Genomic DNA, 19321 nt, shown 5'->3' with positions numbered 1-19321 from the left:
TGATTTTAGTGCCTCTGCAAGCTGGCCTGAAAATTCCCTGTCCAGCTCCTCCTCTTGGTTGGGGGGTCTGTAGTAGACCCCCACCGTCAAATCCCTCTCCCCCTGCCCCCCCTGAATCTTGACCCAGAGCACTTCAGCTTGCCCTTCCTCTGACCCCATTCTGCTGGCAGAGGATGTGTAGTGCTCCTTGACATAGAGTGCCACCCCCCCTCCTTTCCTACCTTCTCTATCGCGCCTGTACAGTGTTCCTGCTTAGCAGTTTCTTGCCTTCTAAAGAAGATGCAGACGACCATTTTAAATCTTCCCTTTTAACAGACCTTTTTAATATGGTGTTATGAGGCAAGAAAATTCTAAAGTATTAAAATCAAAAGTCTTGTTACAGAAGAGCTGTGAGTAAATTTTGTAGTAATTTGGGTTGCTATTGCTGCATTTCTACTAGTAAACCTAAATACAATAGGCCTGACAGAAAAATTCTTTGCTCATCCTCCTTTTTAAAGAGCCTGTATATTGCGGCATGCCAAACTCAAATGCAGGCAGAACTGGCTGAAGCTGGTGTGTGCTGTTGGGAAGACCATCCACTGGTCATGCCTATTATTTCCTCTCCTAGTCACTTCTGTCTGTGGTGAAAGGATCCAGTAAATGTTTTCAAAAGAGTTGCTTTCACCCCCTTACCTTCTGTGATGATTGTGCCATACTGAGTTGGAAGCATAGACTCAGGTTCTTGAGGCAGGTGTGCATGCTGGAGGTCAGGAAAGATGCAGAATGACACATTGTTAAAGTTATGAACAGCATTGCTATCGTTCATGTTATGAGCAGCATTGCATTGTCCTCTATGGATGGAGAGATTACCATATGCTCTATCTGACCAGGTCTCTGGTGCCTAGTGTGGCATGAAGCCAGGCAGGATTTTGCTGATCTGATTATGTTGGTTCCAGTATGGCTGAGGCTATGGTTGTTCCAGACCTCCTCCATCTGTTCTGAATCTCTGAAACTTAACTGATATTCCTGGACCTGTGTATTTTAGGAGGGGTGATGCTGTACTCTACCCAGGCCTGCATTCTTTCTGTTTCATGGTATTTCAGACCTTGGGCTGTCTGTGCAGCAGGTGTGCAAAACAGTTTTATTTGGAGGCAGCAATGCCTGGTTGAGAAGCACTCCCCAAACCTACCCTGTAGTCTGCTTTAAATATTTACATCTTATAGTGTATGTAAGGTCTAATGCATAATGCCACAGCCCATAGTTCTCCAGCCTAAACAACTAGTGATGTTAAACTATTTTTACTTCTTCCCTGCTTTACAAAACTCCAGACATCTTTTATATTCCACAGGGATAGTGACAATAAACATGTAAACTGCCAAAGAGCATGACTCTGAACAACAGGGCCTTCAGAAATGCCTTCATTTTTGGAAAATCTAGACCTGTCTGTCAAAGCAACATACACTCGGTACAAAACAAATTTCAGGATTAACTGGTTTAGTTGCCATGTACTGGCAGTAGAAGATAAATTAGATAATCCATTGTCTGCCAAATAGCTCTTTCATAAAGATCAAAGCCTCATCTGCTCTTAAAAGCTGCTGGCATAAGTGTGTAGGTCAGGGTTGTGATACTTTTCTGGGTGATATATGTTTGTAAAAGCTCTAGTGTGCTTGTAATTATTTTAGGAAAAGTTCCTTTTACAGGTATAAATTATTATACTAGGATCCTGTTGCTAAACCAGTGCCCCAAATATAATTTATCTGTAGTGGTAATGGGGCAAAAGTTGCTATCTATATAGTAGCAAACCTCTTAGAGAAGGTATTTTAACTAACCTTTCAGTTATTTTCAGTGTTGTGCTGTCTTTTCTGACCATGGAAGATGGATAAATGTTCTCTTTAAGATTCTCCTGTAGTTCAAGAATATTTGGGGCAAAATAAGGTAGAATATCTGTGTGCCCGACTGGTCTTGAATATGCGCTCACATGCCGCCTTAGCACGTGTGCTTGGTGTTGGGCGCTGCGTGGGCTCTTGTGACCTCTGGAGGGGTCCTTGATCACCCCAGGGAAAGCTCAGAAACTCTCCTGCCACAGCTTTGATCGAATCTTCAGTGGTGGGTTCCCCTGATAATGACTCTCCCAGGTAGGTCGCGCCTCCTGACGGGTATCTATGGGGCTCCACCTCCCCTACACCTCTTCCATACACCAGCCTCCAAGACAAGTCACTTGGTCTTTGTGTGGCTTGCCCGGTTGCATCAATCTTAGCTCCTCGCATCGCCTGGACCGTGACCTGGCTCTTCCCTGTCTCTGTGCTGCTGGAGCAGCTGGATCGCCCTGACCTCCCAGTGTTTCTTCATGGCCAGCTGGCTGCCTGCTGTGGGTCTGAGGCTGCTCCCATCTCCTGGAGCGTTGCTCATGCCCCAGCTGAAGCAACAAAAAAAAGAAAGAAAAGAAAAAAGGAATCACAGCACTTCAAAAAACTAACAAGAGAAAAAGAAGGGAAAAAAAACAACTCTGAGGGGGTAGGCTAGCAGTCCCTCCTCCCTCACAGCCCCCTGGGGCTTAGGCTGTCCCCCGACACTGTTCATAGGTTCATAGATGTAGGGTTGGAAGGGACCTTGCAGATCTTCTAGTCTGACCCCCTGCCCTGGGCAGGAGAGAGAACTGGGTTCAAATGACCCCAGCTAGGTAATCGTCAAGCCTTCTCTTAAAGACCCCCAAGATAGGAGCCAGCACCACTTCCCTTGGAAGTTGGTTCCAGATCCTAGCCACCCTGACTGTGAAATAGTGCCTTCTAATGTCTAGTCTGAGCCTACTCTCTAACAACTTATGGCTATTATTCTTTGTTACTCCGGGAGGTGCTCAGGGGGAACAAGGTCTCTCCCATTCCCTACTGGTCTCCCCTAGTAAGTTTATAGACGGCCACCAGGTCCCCTGTCAGCCTTCTCTTGTGAAGGCTGAACAGGTTAAGGTCCCATAGCCTCTCCTTGTAGGGTCTGCCCTTCTGTCCCCAGATCATGCAAGTGGCCCTCCTTTGGACCCTCTCAATTCTGTCCACATCCCTCCTGAAGTGCAGCAGCCAGAACTGGATGCAGTACTCCAGCTGTGGCCTGACCAGTGTCGCATAGAGGGGGAGGATCACCTCCTTGGCCCTGCTTGTGATGCATCTGTGGATGCATGACAAGGAGCGGTTAGTTCTACTGACCGTGTCCTCGCATTGGCAGCCCATGTTCATCTTGGAATCGATAATGACTCCAAGATCTCTGCCACTGTGCTGTCAAGAAGAGTTCCCCAGCGTATAGGTATGCTGCTGGTTCTTACTGATGAAGTGCAGCACCCTGCACTTGTCAGTATTGAATCCCATCCTATTCTCATTTGCCCACCTCTGTAACCTGTCCAGGTCCAGCTGTATCCTGTCCCTCCTTTCTAGCATGCCTATCTCACCCCAAATCTTGGTGTTGTCCGTGAATTTGAACAGCGTGCTTTTCACCCCCTCGTCCAAGTCACTAATAAAGAAATTGAACAGTGCAGGCCCAAGTACCAAGCCCTGGGGGACTCCACTGCTCACATCCCTCCAGGTTGAATATGACCCATCCAGCACCACTCTGAGTGTGGCCCCTCAGCCAATTTGCTATCCATCTGACTATGTAGGCATCAGTGCCACAGTTGCCTGGCTTAATGAGAATGGGGTGGGAGACAGTGTCAAAGGCCTTCCTGAAGTCCAGAAAGACTACATCCACCGCGACACCTGCGTCCAGCGACTTTGTGACCAGACTGTAGAAGGCAATCAGGTTGGTCTGACAGGACTTGCCCCTAATGAAACCATGCTGGTTGCCCCTGAGCATCATCCCCACTGCTGCCCTTCCCAGATGTGCTCATCGATAATCTTCTCAAAGAGCTTCCCCAGGATCAAAGTAAAGCTAACGGGCCTATAGTTGCCCGGGTCCTCCCTCCTCCCTTTTTTGAAGATGGGGAACACATTGGCCCTCTTCCAGTCATCTGGCACCTGGCCAGAGCACCACGAGTGCTTGTAAAGCTGTGCCAGGGGCCCTGCGATAACCCCTGCCAACTCCCTCAACATCCTGGGGTGGAGAGCATCTGGACCTGCTGATTTGGACACGTCCAGACCCTCCAGAAGTTCCCTACACCTGGTGGAGTCTCTCCCGAGTCTGTCCTGAATCTCAGTGGGGGAGTCCTGGTCCCTGCACAAAAAAATGGAGGCAAAGAAATTGTTAAAAAGGTCTGCTTTTTCCTCTGGTGCAGTCACCAGATTGCCTAGTGTATCCTGGAGGGGCCCCACATTACCCGGTGCCTTTTTTCTACTCCCTATATATCCCTGTTCTGGGTCCTCCCTCCTGCCGAGGACCCCTCTTCCTTCCTTCCCTGCCACCAGCTCTTCAATTGCTGCCTGAGCTTGGCATGGAGAGCACCTTCCTTGCCGGCCATCTCCTCTGCTGTCCCTCTGTCTCCTGGTGCCAGCTTTTATCCCAGCCAGGCGGCGTTCTGCAATGATGTCAGCTGCCTGAGCCAGCTCCAACCAGAAGTAAGCATAGCTTACGAACCGTGCAGGCATCTCTTCTCGGTGCTGTTTGTTCCATGTTTTCTGGCCTGAAATTGGTGAGTTTGTCCTGGTTTCAGGGCTGTCCTTGTAGGAGTGGATCACCTCCATCCCCCGTCCTACCGCAGGGATGTTTCTCCGTTCCATGGTGACTGTCTCCCTGGGACAATTTACAATGTTGATTGTGATATTTTGGCATCAAAGATCATAGATTGCCTGGTTTAAAAAGAGCAGTCAATGATGCTTGGAAGCTTCTCCTCCTCCCCTCTCCCCCTTTTACCTTTTTTCCACCCTCCCCCCCCAAAAAAATATTCCCGTGTACTACCTGCAGGCCTGCTCCCCATGCAGCCCACACTGCCATCCCAGTTGGGTAGGGTAGACCCTGGTGTGACAGCAGTGCCAGGCACATTTGGAGCCCAGAGCACGCTACTGCCTCAGTGCCAGCAGGCCCCACACAGCCGAGTTTCCGCAGCTGCTGGGGAGAAAGCTGCTTTTGCAAAGGTGCCCAGTACCTGGCAGACTGGAATGTTTCCCGCACAGCCAATAGCCATAATGTCATTTCTCCTTTTATTGGTGCTGATCCAGTAGCCAACTGATAGATTGGGGTACCCCTAGTTTATGCTTCGTTGCACCCTTTCAGTTTCATTAGGTCTAACCAAAACAGGAAATAAAGTTTTAGAATAGCAGTATGCATATCAGCTTTACGTCTACTCCTCTGGACAGTACCTGTATTGCAAAATACTTTGGCTAAAATTAAGTATAGAGAAAATACACAAGAAGCATTTTATTAGTTTTTCTTCTACTTTTAGTTGCAAAAATGAAATTTATGATGATTTTCTGGGAAGAGAGCACTGCTGCTTCATCAGTACAGCTGGAAAAATCTCATCTCCAAAGTAGATACAGAGGGAGAAGCTTATTTTCCTCATTGTGAAGAATAAGACAAAAATCACAAGTACTATCCAGATCCCTAGATGCCCTCCATTTGGTGGGAAAGAAGACTTACCTTTCAATTCTTTATTTCATCACAGAAAACTTTTTCTGTTTTTATAGCTGACAGATAATTTACTAGCAGGAATACCACAGTCTCTTTGAAAAAAGTTATAAGCAAGCTTTAAAATATTGAGCTGGGTTGAAGCAAGTTTCATGCTCTTGTTTAGTGGGTGGCTTATTTTGCTTTGAGGAAAAACATCTGCTTCTCGATTAATATGTGCTGCTCTTTATAACCAGAAGCATTGGCTTGTCTTACTTTTCAATAAACACCTGTCTAATAGTAAGGCAAAAATTGCCTTTAAAGATTGCAGAACTTCTAAAAGCTTCTAAAAGCTTTGAAAGAATGGCAGTATTATTTTTTTATGGAGTGTTTTATTCCAGACACACTCACCAAAGTGTAGTAGTTCAACTAACTTGGCATTCGTACCTTTCCTAAATTAATAAAATTGAACTTAGCTTTGAAAACTGATTTGTTTTTGTAAGGTTCTTTTTAATATCTGTTCTAAATGAACTTTTTCTTTCTACGTATTAAAATTGTGGCTGGTAACCACTTTTTTTGGTACATATTGACTTACACTAGTCTAGTTTTGATTAAATTTAATTTTTCTTCATGCGGTCTGTTCAGCACTTAAATTGGCAGTATTCAAATTTTAGTGATCAAGTTCTTGCTGTCTGTAGCAGGATTTTAGAAGTGGGTTGGGTCAGCTGGGAGTCACTCCCAAGGCATCTGTAGCCCATGAAGGAACGCTGAGCAAGCCGACTTACGCTAGAAAAGCCCAACTCTGTGGTGGGGGTGAGGGAAGGAAGGAGACATCCAGTAGTTCTTCATTCCTCCTTCCTAAGTGGGCAGTGGAAGCAGGAGAGATAAAAACCCTACTTATTGCTTTCCTTGGAGAAAGAAAGAGAAATTTATTCAGACAATTTCTATAAGCCAGGCAGGAAGTGGTAAAAAGGTGGATAATGAGGGGGCACCATGTTCTACCTCAGTATGATTTTTTTTCTGCGTGATACTTGAACAAATGTATCTAGAGTAAGACAGGATTTCAGGGGTAGGTTGTAGTTCCCATTCTGCAGCAAACCTGCTGCCGTTAAGCTGGGCAAACTGCTTACTTGCTTTGCATTTATTTCCCCATCTATAAAAATTATATTCACTTTCAGAAAAGCTTGATGGTACTTACTGTACAGCTGCAAAGTATCCCATCAGAGTCAGCAAAATGTAACACATCTTATCTAATGCATTCAGGGTAGTCTGCTGTGATTACTATGTCTCCCAACATCTTCAAAATTCAGTATTATGCCTATTAAACATTTAAAGAAACTTGTAGAAATCGGGAGGAGGAAAAAAAAATTGAAGGTTATGCTATCTTTGGAATCTTGCCCATTATTAATCATTTTCTCATGTAGTCTTTTTGAACTTGGTAAGTTGCTATACCTGAAAATTTTAGCAGCTGGCATCAGGGAGGCAGAGAAATTCATACCAAAGGTATTAGTGAGTTAAAACAAGGTAAGGGAGAGTACATTTTATTAGCATGTGCTAAGGCTAGCTGAGGAAATTTATTTTGACTTATGAATAATGCATTCATCTTTAATGAACCAATTCTTGGTTTTAACAAACATTTATATTAATTTATTTTTCCAGGTTGCAGACTGCAGAACAGATGTGGGAAGATGTTGGCTGTGGACACGGGGCTTGTGGAGGAGTGGTTATCAGAGTTCAAGGTAATATATTATTTGAGTATTAAAGTTTCAGCAGTGGAACTGACTTGTTATCAGAGCCTCATGCAAGAGGAATTTGACACAGATTTGCATACACTTGAAATCCATTTATGATAGAATACTATAGACTGGGGGTGATCAAACTCCAGCATGTGGACCAGATCTAGCACTTTCTTATCTGGCCTGCAGAGTTCCCCATGGGTCTGTGGGAAGATTTGCAGGCTGTGACCCTGCATGTTAAGTTTGGCACATGGGATGGTATAGAGGCTGATCCTAGTGCAGGACTGAGTGGAGGTGGTACAGGGCCCAATCTCAGCACAAGGAGCCTGGAAGAGGTGGCATGGGCTCCAGAGCCCCTGATTCTGGTGCATGGGAGGGACCCCAATCCCAGCACACAGAGTCCCTTGTTTCAAAATAGGAAAGGTAATGTTCCCTGGTAGATAGAGCACTGATCAGGGATGGAGTGGGGTGGGGGGAGCAGTTGCACCGCCTCACATCATATAGCAGAGTGATATCTACCGACTGTGTAGCTTCTGCCCCCTGGCTAGTGGGGGAGACCTGGGGTGGAGCTGGGTAGGGAGCAAGCACAGAAGCGGGGATCAACCCAACACCCTGGCAGCTGCTCCTTGCTCACCCTGGCTAGAGTGTGGCAGGAGACATGTGTACCTGTTCCCACTGCCTGTTTTCTCCTGTGCCCTCTCCCTCGCACCCCAGCATATAGGGTGTGCCCTGCTGACCTGGGCACTTCATCCTTTCCTCACACCCACCCACCCCATGGTCTGAGCTCAGTTCTTGCTGCCTGGACTCCATAGAGGACCCAGGTATCCAGGGGAAGGGGAGCTGCCGGCATGTCTCCAGCTCCATCCTGAGCACCATCCTGTCCCTGTGGAGCAGCTTAAGCTGGAGGTGAATGTGATGTGGATCAAGGTTGAGGGGCACTGAGAGCTAGGGGGGCAAAGTTGCAGCCACCCCTGCAGTGCTGATTGCAGCTGCCACATCCTTCTTTCAAAATCCCAGATCTGCCTAAGGCAGTGACTAAGATATAATTTGAGCTCTTTCCCTGGCAGCTTGGTTAAATTGCATAAGTAACCACTCTGTCTCCAATCCTTCATTTGTAAATTGTGCTTATTTTTTTTGCTCAGTTCTGGATAAGAAGCATTCTGTAACAAGCTGGGACAGATTGAGTTAGATGCAATGGCTCTGAGATGTCTTTTAAACTACTAGAAATCTAATCTTGGCTTTTGTAAGCATTGGCAATCAGGTGCTAGAGAAACAGTGACATACATGCTCAAATGACCCACATCGATTGCCTCTCTTCAGAGTAGTAGAATATCTGTAGCTTGTTTGGCTACAAGTGGATAAAATGGCATTAGCTGCTTGCAGACAGACTTTGAAGACAAAACTATGTTGTATTTTGTGTATACACATACTCTGCTTACATTAATTTCAGGATTGTAATTCTGTGTTTTTGGTTTGCTTAAAACATTGTTTAGAGTGGGCAAACCTCTGATTGGTGGCCTTTAGCTAAATCTTCTATCCAGTTTTAATTAGTTTTTCCATGAAACTGTGGAATGAAAAAAATGTAGGTTGTAAGCAGTTTGATTTGTGTGTTAAATGTATTGTGACTTCATTAAATTGCAGAGATGGTGAAATGTTATTTTTCATAGATATTTTTCTTTTACAATGGCAAAACTGTTGTTGTTATAGTGGGGAAAAAAATGTCACCTGATTTATCTATTTGTACCAGAAATGTCGCCTTCTTTTTTTTTTAATGTGTTGCCACAACAAAAAAAATATTTTATTTCAGACGCTGCCAGAAGCATCAATAGCTAGCTATGCTACAAATTTGAAAGATAAGAGTTCTCTGGTCTCATCTTTATACAGAGTTATTCAGGAGCCACAGAGTGAGGTAAGTATGCAGTTCTCTCAAATCATAATCTGATATGGTGGTAGAAGGGGGGAAACCCCTCGTGCATAGTAGTTGAAATAACAGTTCCGATACAAATTAAGATTTTAGAGTCTGAGTAGGACTCATTTAAAATGCCTCTCATTTTAGTTCAATGTAAAGATATGGGCATGATATAGTACTGTGGAATTTGTCAAATACCATTGCTTAAACTATAGATAACCTTACAGTTTACGCTGATCTTAGATGGAGGTATAAGATTAAGGGGTAAATTTTTGAGACTTGCCAGGTGACTCTATATCAGTTGAATAGTGGAGCCTACAATTGATAGGATTATTTCTATGAGACTGATTAGTATTTTCTTTTGCAGTTTTTATTATAAGTGTTTGCTTTGATTAACATTTTAATTTAGCTGAAAACATTATTATTCACTTAAGTGAAGAGGTAAAGACCGAGGGTTTTGGAAGAGAAGCCAAATGTATTTGTAATTCATATGTGTATTCTCCTGTTCCCTGTCTGGAAAGTAAAAAAAATTCATACTGTGTTTTCTCACATACAATACATTTTTCGTCAAAAATCAGCCTTCCAAAACTCAGATGTATGTATTAGGTGGGGAAGCCATTTTTTTCCTTGCCCAGAATTGAAGCATTCTGCTTTGATTTCCATTTACACTGCAGCAGCTGTGATACTGCTATACTTGCAAACCTAAGGGAGTCAATTGATTTAAAGATTCATGATTTGTCTCTCCATTTCAATAGTTTTGATGTTCCACTAATCAGTTTAACTTTTCTTAGGGCAATTTTGCTGTCTGCTAGCTGCCCAGTCTCCCCTCCTTTTTCACAGCCCTGAAAAATCTTTAGCTGTTTTCAAAATCCATAAATCTACCCGTGGAGGAGCAGTCTTCAGCAGCAGCTAGGGTTCTGGCTTTAGTTAAGCAGGAAATGGTTGGTGATTTGACTGTAAATTATGCTCTGTCCCTGCTCAGTGTAGTCATGACTGGAAAAATCTTTCATCTTTCTGCCTCTCAGAATCAAGGTATTATACACTGGATTGTACTGTATGTGAGAGAATATGGTATGTAGAAGCTACAACAAAATTTTTCAAGTTGAAAAGCTGAAAACGCATCAGACCTTCAGCTGCACATAATTGCTGTAATGACAATTTGCATACAAATCTTATACAGTCTTTTGATAGTTGTTACCTATTCAGTTCATATGGACTTTTCATGACTAGTTTGTTGGAACTTTGGGAACAGTGGTGCTTTTTTGTGATGTCCTAAGTAAAGCAGTGATCTGATCATTGCCAGCATCCTCCCACAACCATCAGTTTGAGGTTGAAAAAGAGGGAAAAGGAGGAATTCTGTCCTCTTGTAAAGGTGGAGTCTTCTGTCCTATATATTTGGCCATGATGGAGGGTAAAGAAAAGTACAAGAAACTGGTGTCTTTATCAAATGATTTGTAACAAAGGAATGTAAAATTTTATCGTAAGTCCATTTTTTGTGTTTCCAAAATTCAATGTCAGTTTTGCTTTCACATTTATTCAGTGCAAGCACATAATCTCTTGTAATAATATTTTATTCCCCTGACAGTCTCTTTTTATATTATTTCAGCTGTTAGAACCAGTTTGCCACCAGCTTTTTGAGTTCTATCGCAGTGGTGAGGAACAACTGCTACGGTTCACGCTGCAGTTTCTACCTGAATTAATGTGGTGCTACCTTGCCGTCTCAGCCAGCAGAGACCTGCAGAGCAGTGGTTGCATAGAGGCCCTTCTCCTAGGAGTTTACAACTTGGTTTGTATAATAACTCAAATTTAAGAAATTAGTTGATTTCTTTAGAAACAAAATCTCTTACTGGGGTAAAGAGAACAGTCTGTTTCCTTCAGGACAAAATGAACAGATGTATTCCAGTATTGTAGTAATTGTGTATGGGTTGCTCATATGCTACTGCAAATGCAATACTGTATTTTATTGTTTGGGCCAGTGCTTAATTTGCCAGGATTTAATTTTCATATGAAATCATAGGACAGAGTGCCAACTTGAATCCACTCCCTGTAAAAGTCTCTTTAAATCTACATTATGTATCTACTCTGCTTTTATTTTCTCTTGCTCTCCATCTTCCTCTCCTCCCTCCCCCTTTCTTAGCTAAAGTTATTTAGTCGAAGTTGCAAGATGTATGCTTTTCACTCCTATTCATTCCATCATTTGTACTTCAGAGCCCTATCTTGTACTTTTAGCTATTCTTGAGTGGATAGTATTCCACAGAAACTGCATTTAAATCACTTGTTCATAATTCTGGGGATGACCCAACTACTTTATGGAGTTTTTCTCTTGCTTTTAAAATCAAGAAACTGGAATTTATTGTCAGTTTGTTCAGACTTGGGTGCTTTAAATTAATCTTCTGTTAGATGACAACACCTTTATCTAGAGATCTTATTCTTATCACATATGAAAATAGTAACATTTCTTAGTGAATAACTCCAATCTCCAACTAGATTATTTTTCTGCTTCTATTTTACACAAAGCTTGGTGCATTGTCACTGGTTGTGTTAAAGGCCTATTAGCTTTTTTTTATCTTATCTTGCTTTGTAGCAGCTGCTTATCGCAGACACTTTCAGGATTTCTGGTACTCTAGCTGTTTGTTTCTTAGTAGAAGGGCAATGAAAAGATGGAGAACTCTGGGAAAGGGTGAACCTTATACAGAAAAACTGAGGAAGACAAAACAGTGCATGCCTTTGGTGACAAAAAAATGGCTCAAGCTTCATGCAGACTTTTTCAACCGTTGTGTACAACTGTCTCCAGTAGGCTAAATACATTCTTGCCAACATGTTTGACTTAACTAAAGCAAAAAAAAGGAAGCAGGCCTACTAACTCTTCCATACACACCTCACACCCAGTTTAAAAGTCAATAGGTCTTATTTCTGCAGTTACTTGATTTTGATCTTGCGTTCCCTGATAACTGCCATGGAGGCCTTGGTTAAAGCACAGATTGCTAACCCCTTGTGTACTCTTGTTAGCAGAAAGTGATTGACCTATTACATAAAACATCTTAAAGCCATACCTAAAATCTTTTATTTTAGAAGAAAGTGTGCAGGCTATTTTCAGTCTATCCTAGGTGCTTGGTGTAGTGAGGATTTAAAAACACACTTGTGTGAAGATGACTGTCTCCAGGAGAGAGCTTGTGCCTGTGAATAAATCCCATTTTTGGCTGTCTCTGTTTTGCTGTGTGTCTTATTTGGCCTGTATATTTTGCTTCCTCCCGTCCCCCCTTGCTGTGCCCAAACCCTTTGTCTTAAGTTTCTCACCAGTTTTGTGACACTGGTTATTCCACCAGGGGTTGCTGATGACTTCTTAAAAGGACTTGGCTACCTCAGCAGTGTTCAGCGGATGCTTGTTTCTGATTGGAACCAGGTGATGAGGTCAGAAAAGTTATTTAAGGGTCAGGTCACCTGGTTGTGGGCAGGAGGGTGGTTCTTCTAGCAGGCATTTTGGAAACACAGACAGAAGCATGGGCTTCCAGAATCCTTTGGATGTATATGTAAGTAGCTTACTTGAAATTTTAGCCAGTAGATTACAGTTATGTATCTTTAGCTGTGAGTTAAAAGGGCCAACAAGTCCATTCTGTTTTGCTCAAGACATTTTTTATAATACTCTTCTATCTTGTAGTCCTTCCCCATTCTCCCTCTCTTAATAAAAACTGTCTGTTACAACACACCTAGCTGTGAATACTTGAGAGGAGAGAGAGGCCTTTTTGCTCCTAGCAGAGCTCGGCTGATTATTATCTGATTCTGTCCTACCTGAAAATATCCTGGGTGGCTCCAGGCTATAAGGGTCACCCAGAAATACTACCAGTGGGTGAAGCACCCCAAGGGCTGCAGGCTCTGTGTACCCCGGGCTGTACAGAGCCCTAACAGAGACAAGAGCCTGGGTGGTGGCAGCAATTACCCCAGGCTTGCAGGTGTGCTTAAGGAAGGGAGTCAGCTAGAAGTAGACGCCCCAGGGGAGATAACTGAACCATGATTTTGGTTGGGCACAGTGAGGTGGGTGGCTCAGTGTAGTAGTAATTTTATTTGTAAATTATCTGGAGTGTTGAATCTTTGAACTAAGATTCATGGGTATCTAGTCTAGTTCAGGGCCCAGTACATGCAGTGTATGGGATGCTGGTCTAGTCCAAGACCTATGGGTAGCACTGCAGGCCAGATGGCAAGGCTCCATGGGCTAGATCCAGCCTGTGGGCCCTATCTTTGACACCCCTGGTCACTGCTCCCTAGAGATCTAATGTTAGGTGAATGTGCAGGATAACAGCAGATGAAACAACAGGTGGGAAGAAACTATTTGAATTATTTGTACATCTCGATGTACAACTAGCTGTAATTAGCTGTTTGGAAACCTTTCTGTTGTCATAAAATGCTGATTCTCAGATGCAAAATTTTATGTGAAAACACCATGGTTTTTGTGGTTATAGTGACAGAGCACATGGCTATCTTTTGACCAAAGAACTGTCACTGTGAGTATCTTGTCTTAAGTAGAACTATCTTGCTTTGACACTCCAGTCCATTGCAAGAACTGAACTCTAAGTAGCACAGAAGATTAATCTTCCAGCACTGTGATTTCTGAGATTACTGGATTCTAAGATTAGGTTTGATAACTATCAGGCTGCCTTGCTGATACCCAGTTTTTGGGAGCTGTGAACACTAGTGTTCAAAAGCTCAAGAATCTAAAAGCTATGTGCTTTAGCTAGTAAATATTCAGACTATAGAGCCTTCTGTCTCCTGAGTTGCTGCAGGAGCCACTTGTCTACATCCTGGCCCTGTGGCACAGGCTGTTGAGCCTCAGGTGTGATAGCCTCGCTGACTCTCATCCAGTCATATACAGTCTGGCTAGGCCACCTTCCCAATGTGGCCCAGCCGGACTGGCTGTCAGCCGAGGCTCTGGCTGCCTGGTTGGGCATGCATTCGGTCCGCTGTGCCAGCTGTCTTTTGGGGGACATGCGGGCCACGCTTCCAGCGGAGGCAGCAACTGCCATTGAGGATTACCTCTGAGCGCAGCGAGACATCCCTGCTGGAGACGTCTCCAGAGCACCTTTTGTACCACTGCCCATTGTCCCGGCCATGGATAACTATCTGGGCGGTGGGCTTGGCACCGTATTAACACTTCCTGTGCCTCCTGACAGTGATGCTGGGATTCATCTTGATGTGCTCCCCCAGATAGCCCTGTACACATAGGTGGTTTGTGTCTACCACGCTCGCATCTTTGCCACTTGACCTGACACGATGTGGAGGTGGCATCTGATGGCACCGGCACTTAAGCTATTCATTGGCAAATGGACTGACTACCTCCAGTGGTGGTTGCTGCATGGGATACTAACCACTGGCATTCTCATCTGCCACGTAGTCCGACTGCATCAGCGGCCTGTCCCTTTTGCCCAGGGGAGGTAGAAGAGGATTTATTTCATCCGTTCCTCAGGTGCCCCTGACTGCTTCTGCTTTTTGCTGCCCTTGGCACTTTGTTTGAGACGCTAGACTTGGACCTCTCGGAGAGCACCTATTTGTTTTCTTTCCCATACTGGGCGGCAGACGAGTGTGTCATTTGCCTGGCCAACTTTCTGCTTGGTCAAGCTAAGATGGCCATCCTCAAGGGCCTCAGGAACTGGCTTGTTGGGGCCAACACTGATGATGCCCTGAGACTCTTTCAGTTCTTCGTCCGGGCATGCCTGACACTGGAATTTGGACATGTGGTCCTCCAGCAGAAGGTACCCACTTTCCAGGCACGTTGGGCCATTCAGGGGGTGCTCTACAGTGTTGAGGGCATCTGTTTAGTCCTTGTGCTGTCATACTGCTTGCCCCTTCCAGGGTACTGGCAGGAGTCTGAGTGGGCTGTTGTTACACTAGCTTTTTTTGTGTGTTAGACTGTGAGGGCAGGGCTTGCGGGCCATAGCCCTAGGCTCTGTCTGTTGTACCTGGGCCCCTGTGTGGGCAGTGTTATTTGTTTTGTTGGATTGTTACCCCCTTTCGCCCCTTAATAAACCTTTATAAAAAGTCTGTCTGTCTGTCATAATGGATAGTAACTGTTGAGAGAGTGCTAATACAAGGTGAAAATAGATCTTGCAAGAGATAACCCTGTGTATTTGTGTTCATTGATAAATTATTTGTGCATCAGTAACATGATCATCAAATACCAGTTAACAGTAAATAACAAATATTTTCAAGTCAACATTTTAAAAAGACAAAACCAGTGAATATAGAGGAAAATATCAGGTGAACTAAGTTTCTAGCTGTTTTACACTATAAAGTAACTGTGGGGATATTTAATTTGCTTTCTCTTGAAATATGAATGTTCCTGTAACTTTTATATGATATAAACCCTTTGGATGTTTTTTATATCTTCCAGGAAATAGTGGACAAAGAAGGGCACAGTAAGGTGCTGAGTTTCACAATTCCATCCTTGTCCAAGCCTTCTGTGTATCATGAAGTGAGTGACAGCACAGTACTGAAAATTTATGTTTACTCAGAAAATTTAATTTTGCTTTTGTTTTGAGGCTAGTTCATAAAGATAGAAATTGGAAAAATGAATATTTTAATAAAGATGTAATGAAAGTTTTGACTTTTTTCCCCCAAACATTTTATTTTTGTCAGCTAGTGTCTTCTGAGACTATTGTAAACTTAATAGCTTTAATTAAGCATAACTTGAGACATGACAATTGTACTGTTTACTAGCTTTCTCCCAATCTTGTGTAATAGAACAGTTACCCTAGAAGAAGAGACTTAAGCAGCCAAATAACCTTATTTATGTTCAAAATTATTAATAAACACTAAGGTCTCTGGATGCGAATTTAAAGATGCAATGGGATCTGATCCCCAATCTCAACAATTGCACCTCATTGCCATGCCATGTGCGCATAGCAGAATGCACAATTTTGGGATTGGGGATCAGATCCCAATCACACCCTACTTGCCAGTGCAGGGGCAGCCCAAGATCATGATGGTCTGCCTTCATGGCAAGTTGAAAATTGGGTTTCCAGCATTCAGCTGATTGTTGGCTGGCTCTGGGACTTACGGGGTATTGAACTGGCCCCTAAGCGGTCCCTGGAGCCTGCTGGGTTGATCATCAACAGGATTAGGACTGAACCAAGACTTGAACCAGTCCCAATGCAATCCCGATCCAGCCAGTGATCAGTTGATTGTCATCTGGCAGAGACTGCATGGGGTCTGGTTCAAGGCCTGGTGTGGTCCCAATCCTTCCAACAATCAGCTCATCAGGCAGGAACAACCAGGGCTGGTTGGAGATCCTGTGCAGTCCTAACTCTGCCACATATTCACTGTAAGGTGTGGTGGAAACCCAGCCATAAAAATATTTAATATTTTTGTGTAATATTTTATGTGGCTGGTTTCCCTTTTTGTGGTGTCATTCATTCCCTGGATATGTGGCTGGCTGGCTGGCTACTTAAGACCTGACATATTGTGTCTTGACTGCTTTGTAATGAAACTAGGAGGACAAATGTTTTGAATATTTTATTCAGTTGTCTGTTTACTTTAGCCTTCCAGCATTGGTTCCATGGCTCTTACTGAGGGAGCTCTATCCCAACACGGTTTGTCCAGGGTTGTGTACAGTGGACCTCATCCTCAGAGAGAGATGTTAACAGCACAAAATAGGTAACATTTTAGCAACACCTTGCTTGAAAATTCTATAAGAATTTTGTTGTTCTACTATCTTTCATCCAATTGAGTATCTTATAGTTGTGGGCAGTTATTCTAGTTGCTTGATATTTGTTACCAGCTTTTAGAACGTATATTCAAGTATTTTCAAGAGACGCTTTTAATACATAATTTTAAGATAGATTGCAAATAGTTCTATCAGGAAGAGGATGTGGCTTGCCAATGTAAATAGTTTAAGTGGCTGTGTCTGTGACTTAATGAAATGTGTTACTAAGTCTGGTTTGTTTTGGGGGGGGGGTTTGTTTGTTTTTTTGTTTGTTTTTTATGCAGCATACTCTCTTGTGGTTTATTAATAAAAGCTTATTTTATACACTACCTTTTGTAAAGGGAAAGTTCTAAACTGATAACTTTAATTCTTAGTTTTTTGGTAATCTTGATTTTTTTTGTTTCCAGGTTTGAAGTCCTCACATTCCTCCTGTTGTGTTATAATGCTGCCCTAAGCTACATGCCAGCAATCTCTCTCCAATCATTGTGTCAAATTTGCTCAAGGTAAATTTCATATGGGCTGAATGTACTTAAAAGGATGCAGTCAACTTTTAACCTAACACTACAGTTTTAAATACTAGGTTCATAGGAGGATAAATAATCAGAGTGTATAGACTTTTTGAAAATATTTTATTTCTACTTTCTCTTTTTTTTGAGGATATTTGTAGTAGGTCTTAATTTTGTTGCATCTCATTAACATTTAATTTAAACATGGTGGTGACTTATTTTTGAGGGAGATTTGTTCAAGCGGAAGAGAAGTATATATCAGTGTAAAAAATGCAATGAAAAAGATTTAACTCCTGAAATCCTGAAAAATTGTCTTAATGGAGAACAGAACGGCTTCCTGGGTTCTGGTTCTTAGTTATAGCAGTATCACTGTTTCAGAGATTCAGCTTTATCACATCAACAAAAAGAACAGCTGTTGCTGTCAAGCTTTTTGATTTCTTTACTTCTGAGGAAATATGAGATTAGTAAGACACTTTTATAGGTACCTAAAATAATCTTCTCTTGAGAGAAGCTTGCAAGACATCTGGCTAGATACCAGTGGTTTGAGATCTGAGGGTATGTCTTTTTCATATAAAACCTATAATTTTGAATGATCAAAATGGGACCTAAAGTGTCTTTTTACCTTCTCTTCCAAGCCCTTGTCTCTCTAATCACAGAAGTAGAGACTTCCTAGTTGATATCAGTTTGGGGAAGCAGGGGAGTGGAAAAAACGTGTGTAGGAGGACCAGTATCAACCAGTCTCTAGGTCTGTGACTGTGGATCTCACTGAACTGGTTTTAAACCTGTAGATCAGGTAGTGGGATTATTTTTGCTGTACTCTTAGGTGAATCAGTTTGACCTAGTTAGTTTGGACATTCTTAGTTTTAAATGGTGCTGCTGAAAATAAAAATAATAATAAAAAGCATACTTATTTGGCAAATTGATACATACCGCTACGGTGCCATTGTTATTGTTACGTGGCCCACGTGCTGGGCTACAGAGGCCATGGGGGGGGAAGAGGGGGCAGCCGGATGGGGAGCACTGAGCCTGCAGCCGCCAGCCCTTCTGGTACTACTTTTGGAAGTACTAAATGACAGCGGAGTAACAGCCTGTATTGCACTGTGTGCACGGTTATTTTTGGCTGTTACATCATCATAACGGTGCGCTATACTGAGGGAGCATATCGCTATGGTGATGTAGCTGCAGCATCACGGATTTTGCCTATGGACGCCATAGTGCGTTGCTGTGGTGACATAGTGTCATATGTAGATGCACCCAGTGTCAAACTGATACCCTGTGTTAAGAACAAAATGTACTAAAATTTTAAATCAATTTAAGATTAAATTAGCAATTATTAAGCTTCCAGTGAATGCTGATGACGTTTTACAGTCAAACTACTCATTTTGGCTAAGAATCTGTTGGGTATAAACCAGATTTGAACAGTAGCATTTTCTTCAGGTGCAGAGAATATTTTCTTTCAGTTAATTCAGGTAGTTTAGTTCAATTATTAGCTCATTTGGAACAACAATCCAGTGGGGAGTTGTGCTTTTGAATCTCTGAATAAAACGTAGTACAAGAAGATGCATTCTACTTACCTAAGAACCTGAAAAATGTGTTGAATAAGTGGCAACTGTATATAGACAAATAATTTTTAGATAACCTACATGACTAATTAGTAATAAGTACCAAATTCATTGTTAAAGGCTACAGTTAGTTGTATATGAGCATGTTTTATGATTACCCAAGATCTGGGTTTTTCATTTCCCACGGAAAAAGGAAAAAAATACTGATTTTTCCCTTTTAACCGAGAAAAACATAGATATTTTGTTTTAATGGAGAAACACATGGATTTTGCACTTTTGCAAAGAGTTCTCTGCAGGCTGGCAGAGTTCCAGCCTGCAAGGGGCTGGGAGGGAGCGGGAAGAGCATGGTCAGGCAGAGGGTGCCATGTGATTGTATATGCACATGGCCGCCAGGCAGCCTGGAGAGCAGCTCCCAC

The 19321-nt window shown here is 42.9% G+C and overlaps 1 protein-coding gene across 5 annotated transcripts in view; it reads left to right on the top strand.

Annotated features, from left to right (window-relative positions):
- FAM126A (family with sequence similarity 126 member A) overlaps positions 1 to 19321 on the top strand; it is a 91585-nt gene that overhangs the window by 41165 nt on the left and 31099 nt on the right. For all 5 annotated transcript variants that reach the window (XM_019508569.1, XM_019508572.1, XM_019508571.1 and 2 more), the window contains 6 exons: positions 7159 to 7238; positions 9043 to 9144; positions 10751 to 10930; positions 15527 to 15607; positions 16673 to 16788; positions 17245 to 17340. In XM_019508569.1, coding sequence (XP_019364114.1) covers positions 7188 to 7238; positions 9043 to 9144; positions 10751 to 10930; positions 15527 to 15607; positions 16673 to 16788; positions 17245 to 17340 — 626 coding nt within the window. In that variant the 5' untranslated portion in view covers positions 7159 to 7187. The remainder of the gene's footprint in view (positions 1 to 7158; positions 7239 to 9042; positions 9145 to 10750; positions 10931 to 15526; positions 15608 to 16672; positions 16789 to 17244; positions 17341 to 19321) is intronic.

This window comes from Gavialis gangeticus, unplaced genomic scaffold (genome assembly GCF_001723915.1).
Source record: "Gavialis gangeticus isolate Ggan-Ray unplaced genomic scaffold, GavGan_comp1, whole genome shotgun sequence".
NCBI classification, from domain to species: Eukaryota; Metazoa; Chordata; order Crocodylia; family Gavialidae; genus Gavialis; species Gavialis gangeticus.
Note: the sequence above shows the minus strand (reverse complement) of the source record. Positions and strands in the feature narration are given on the sequence as shown.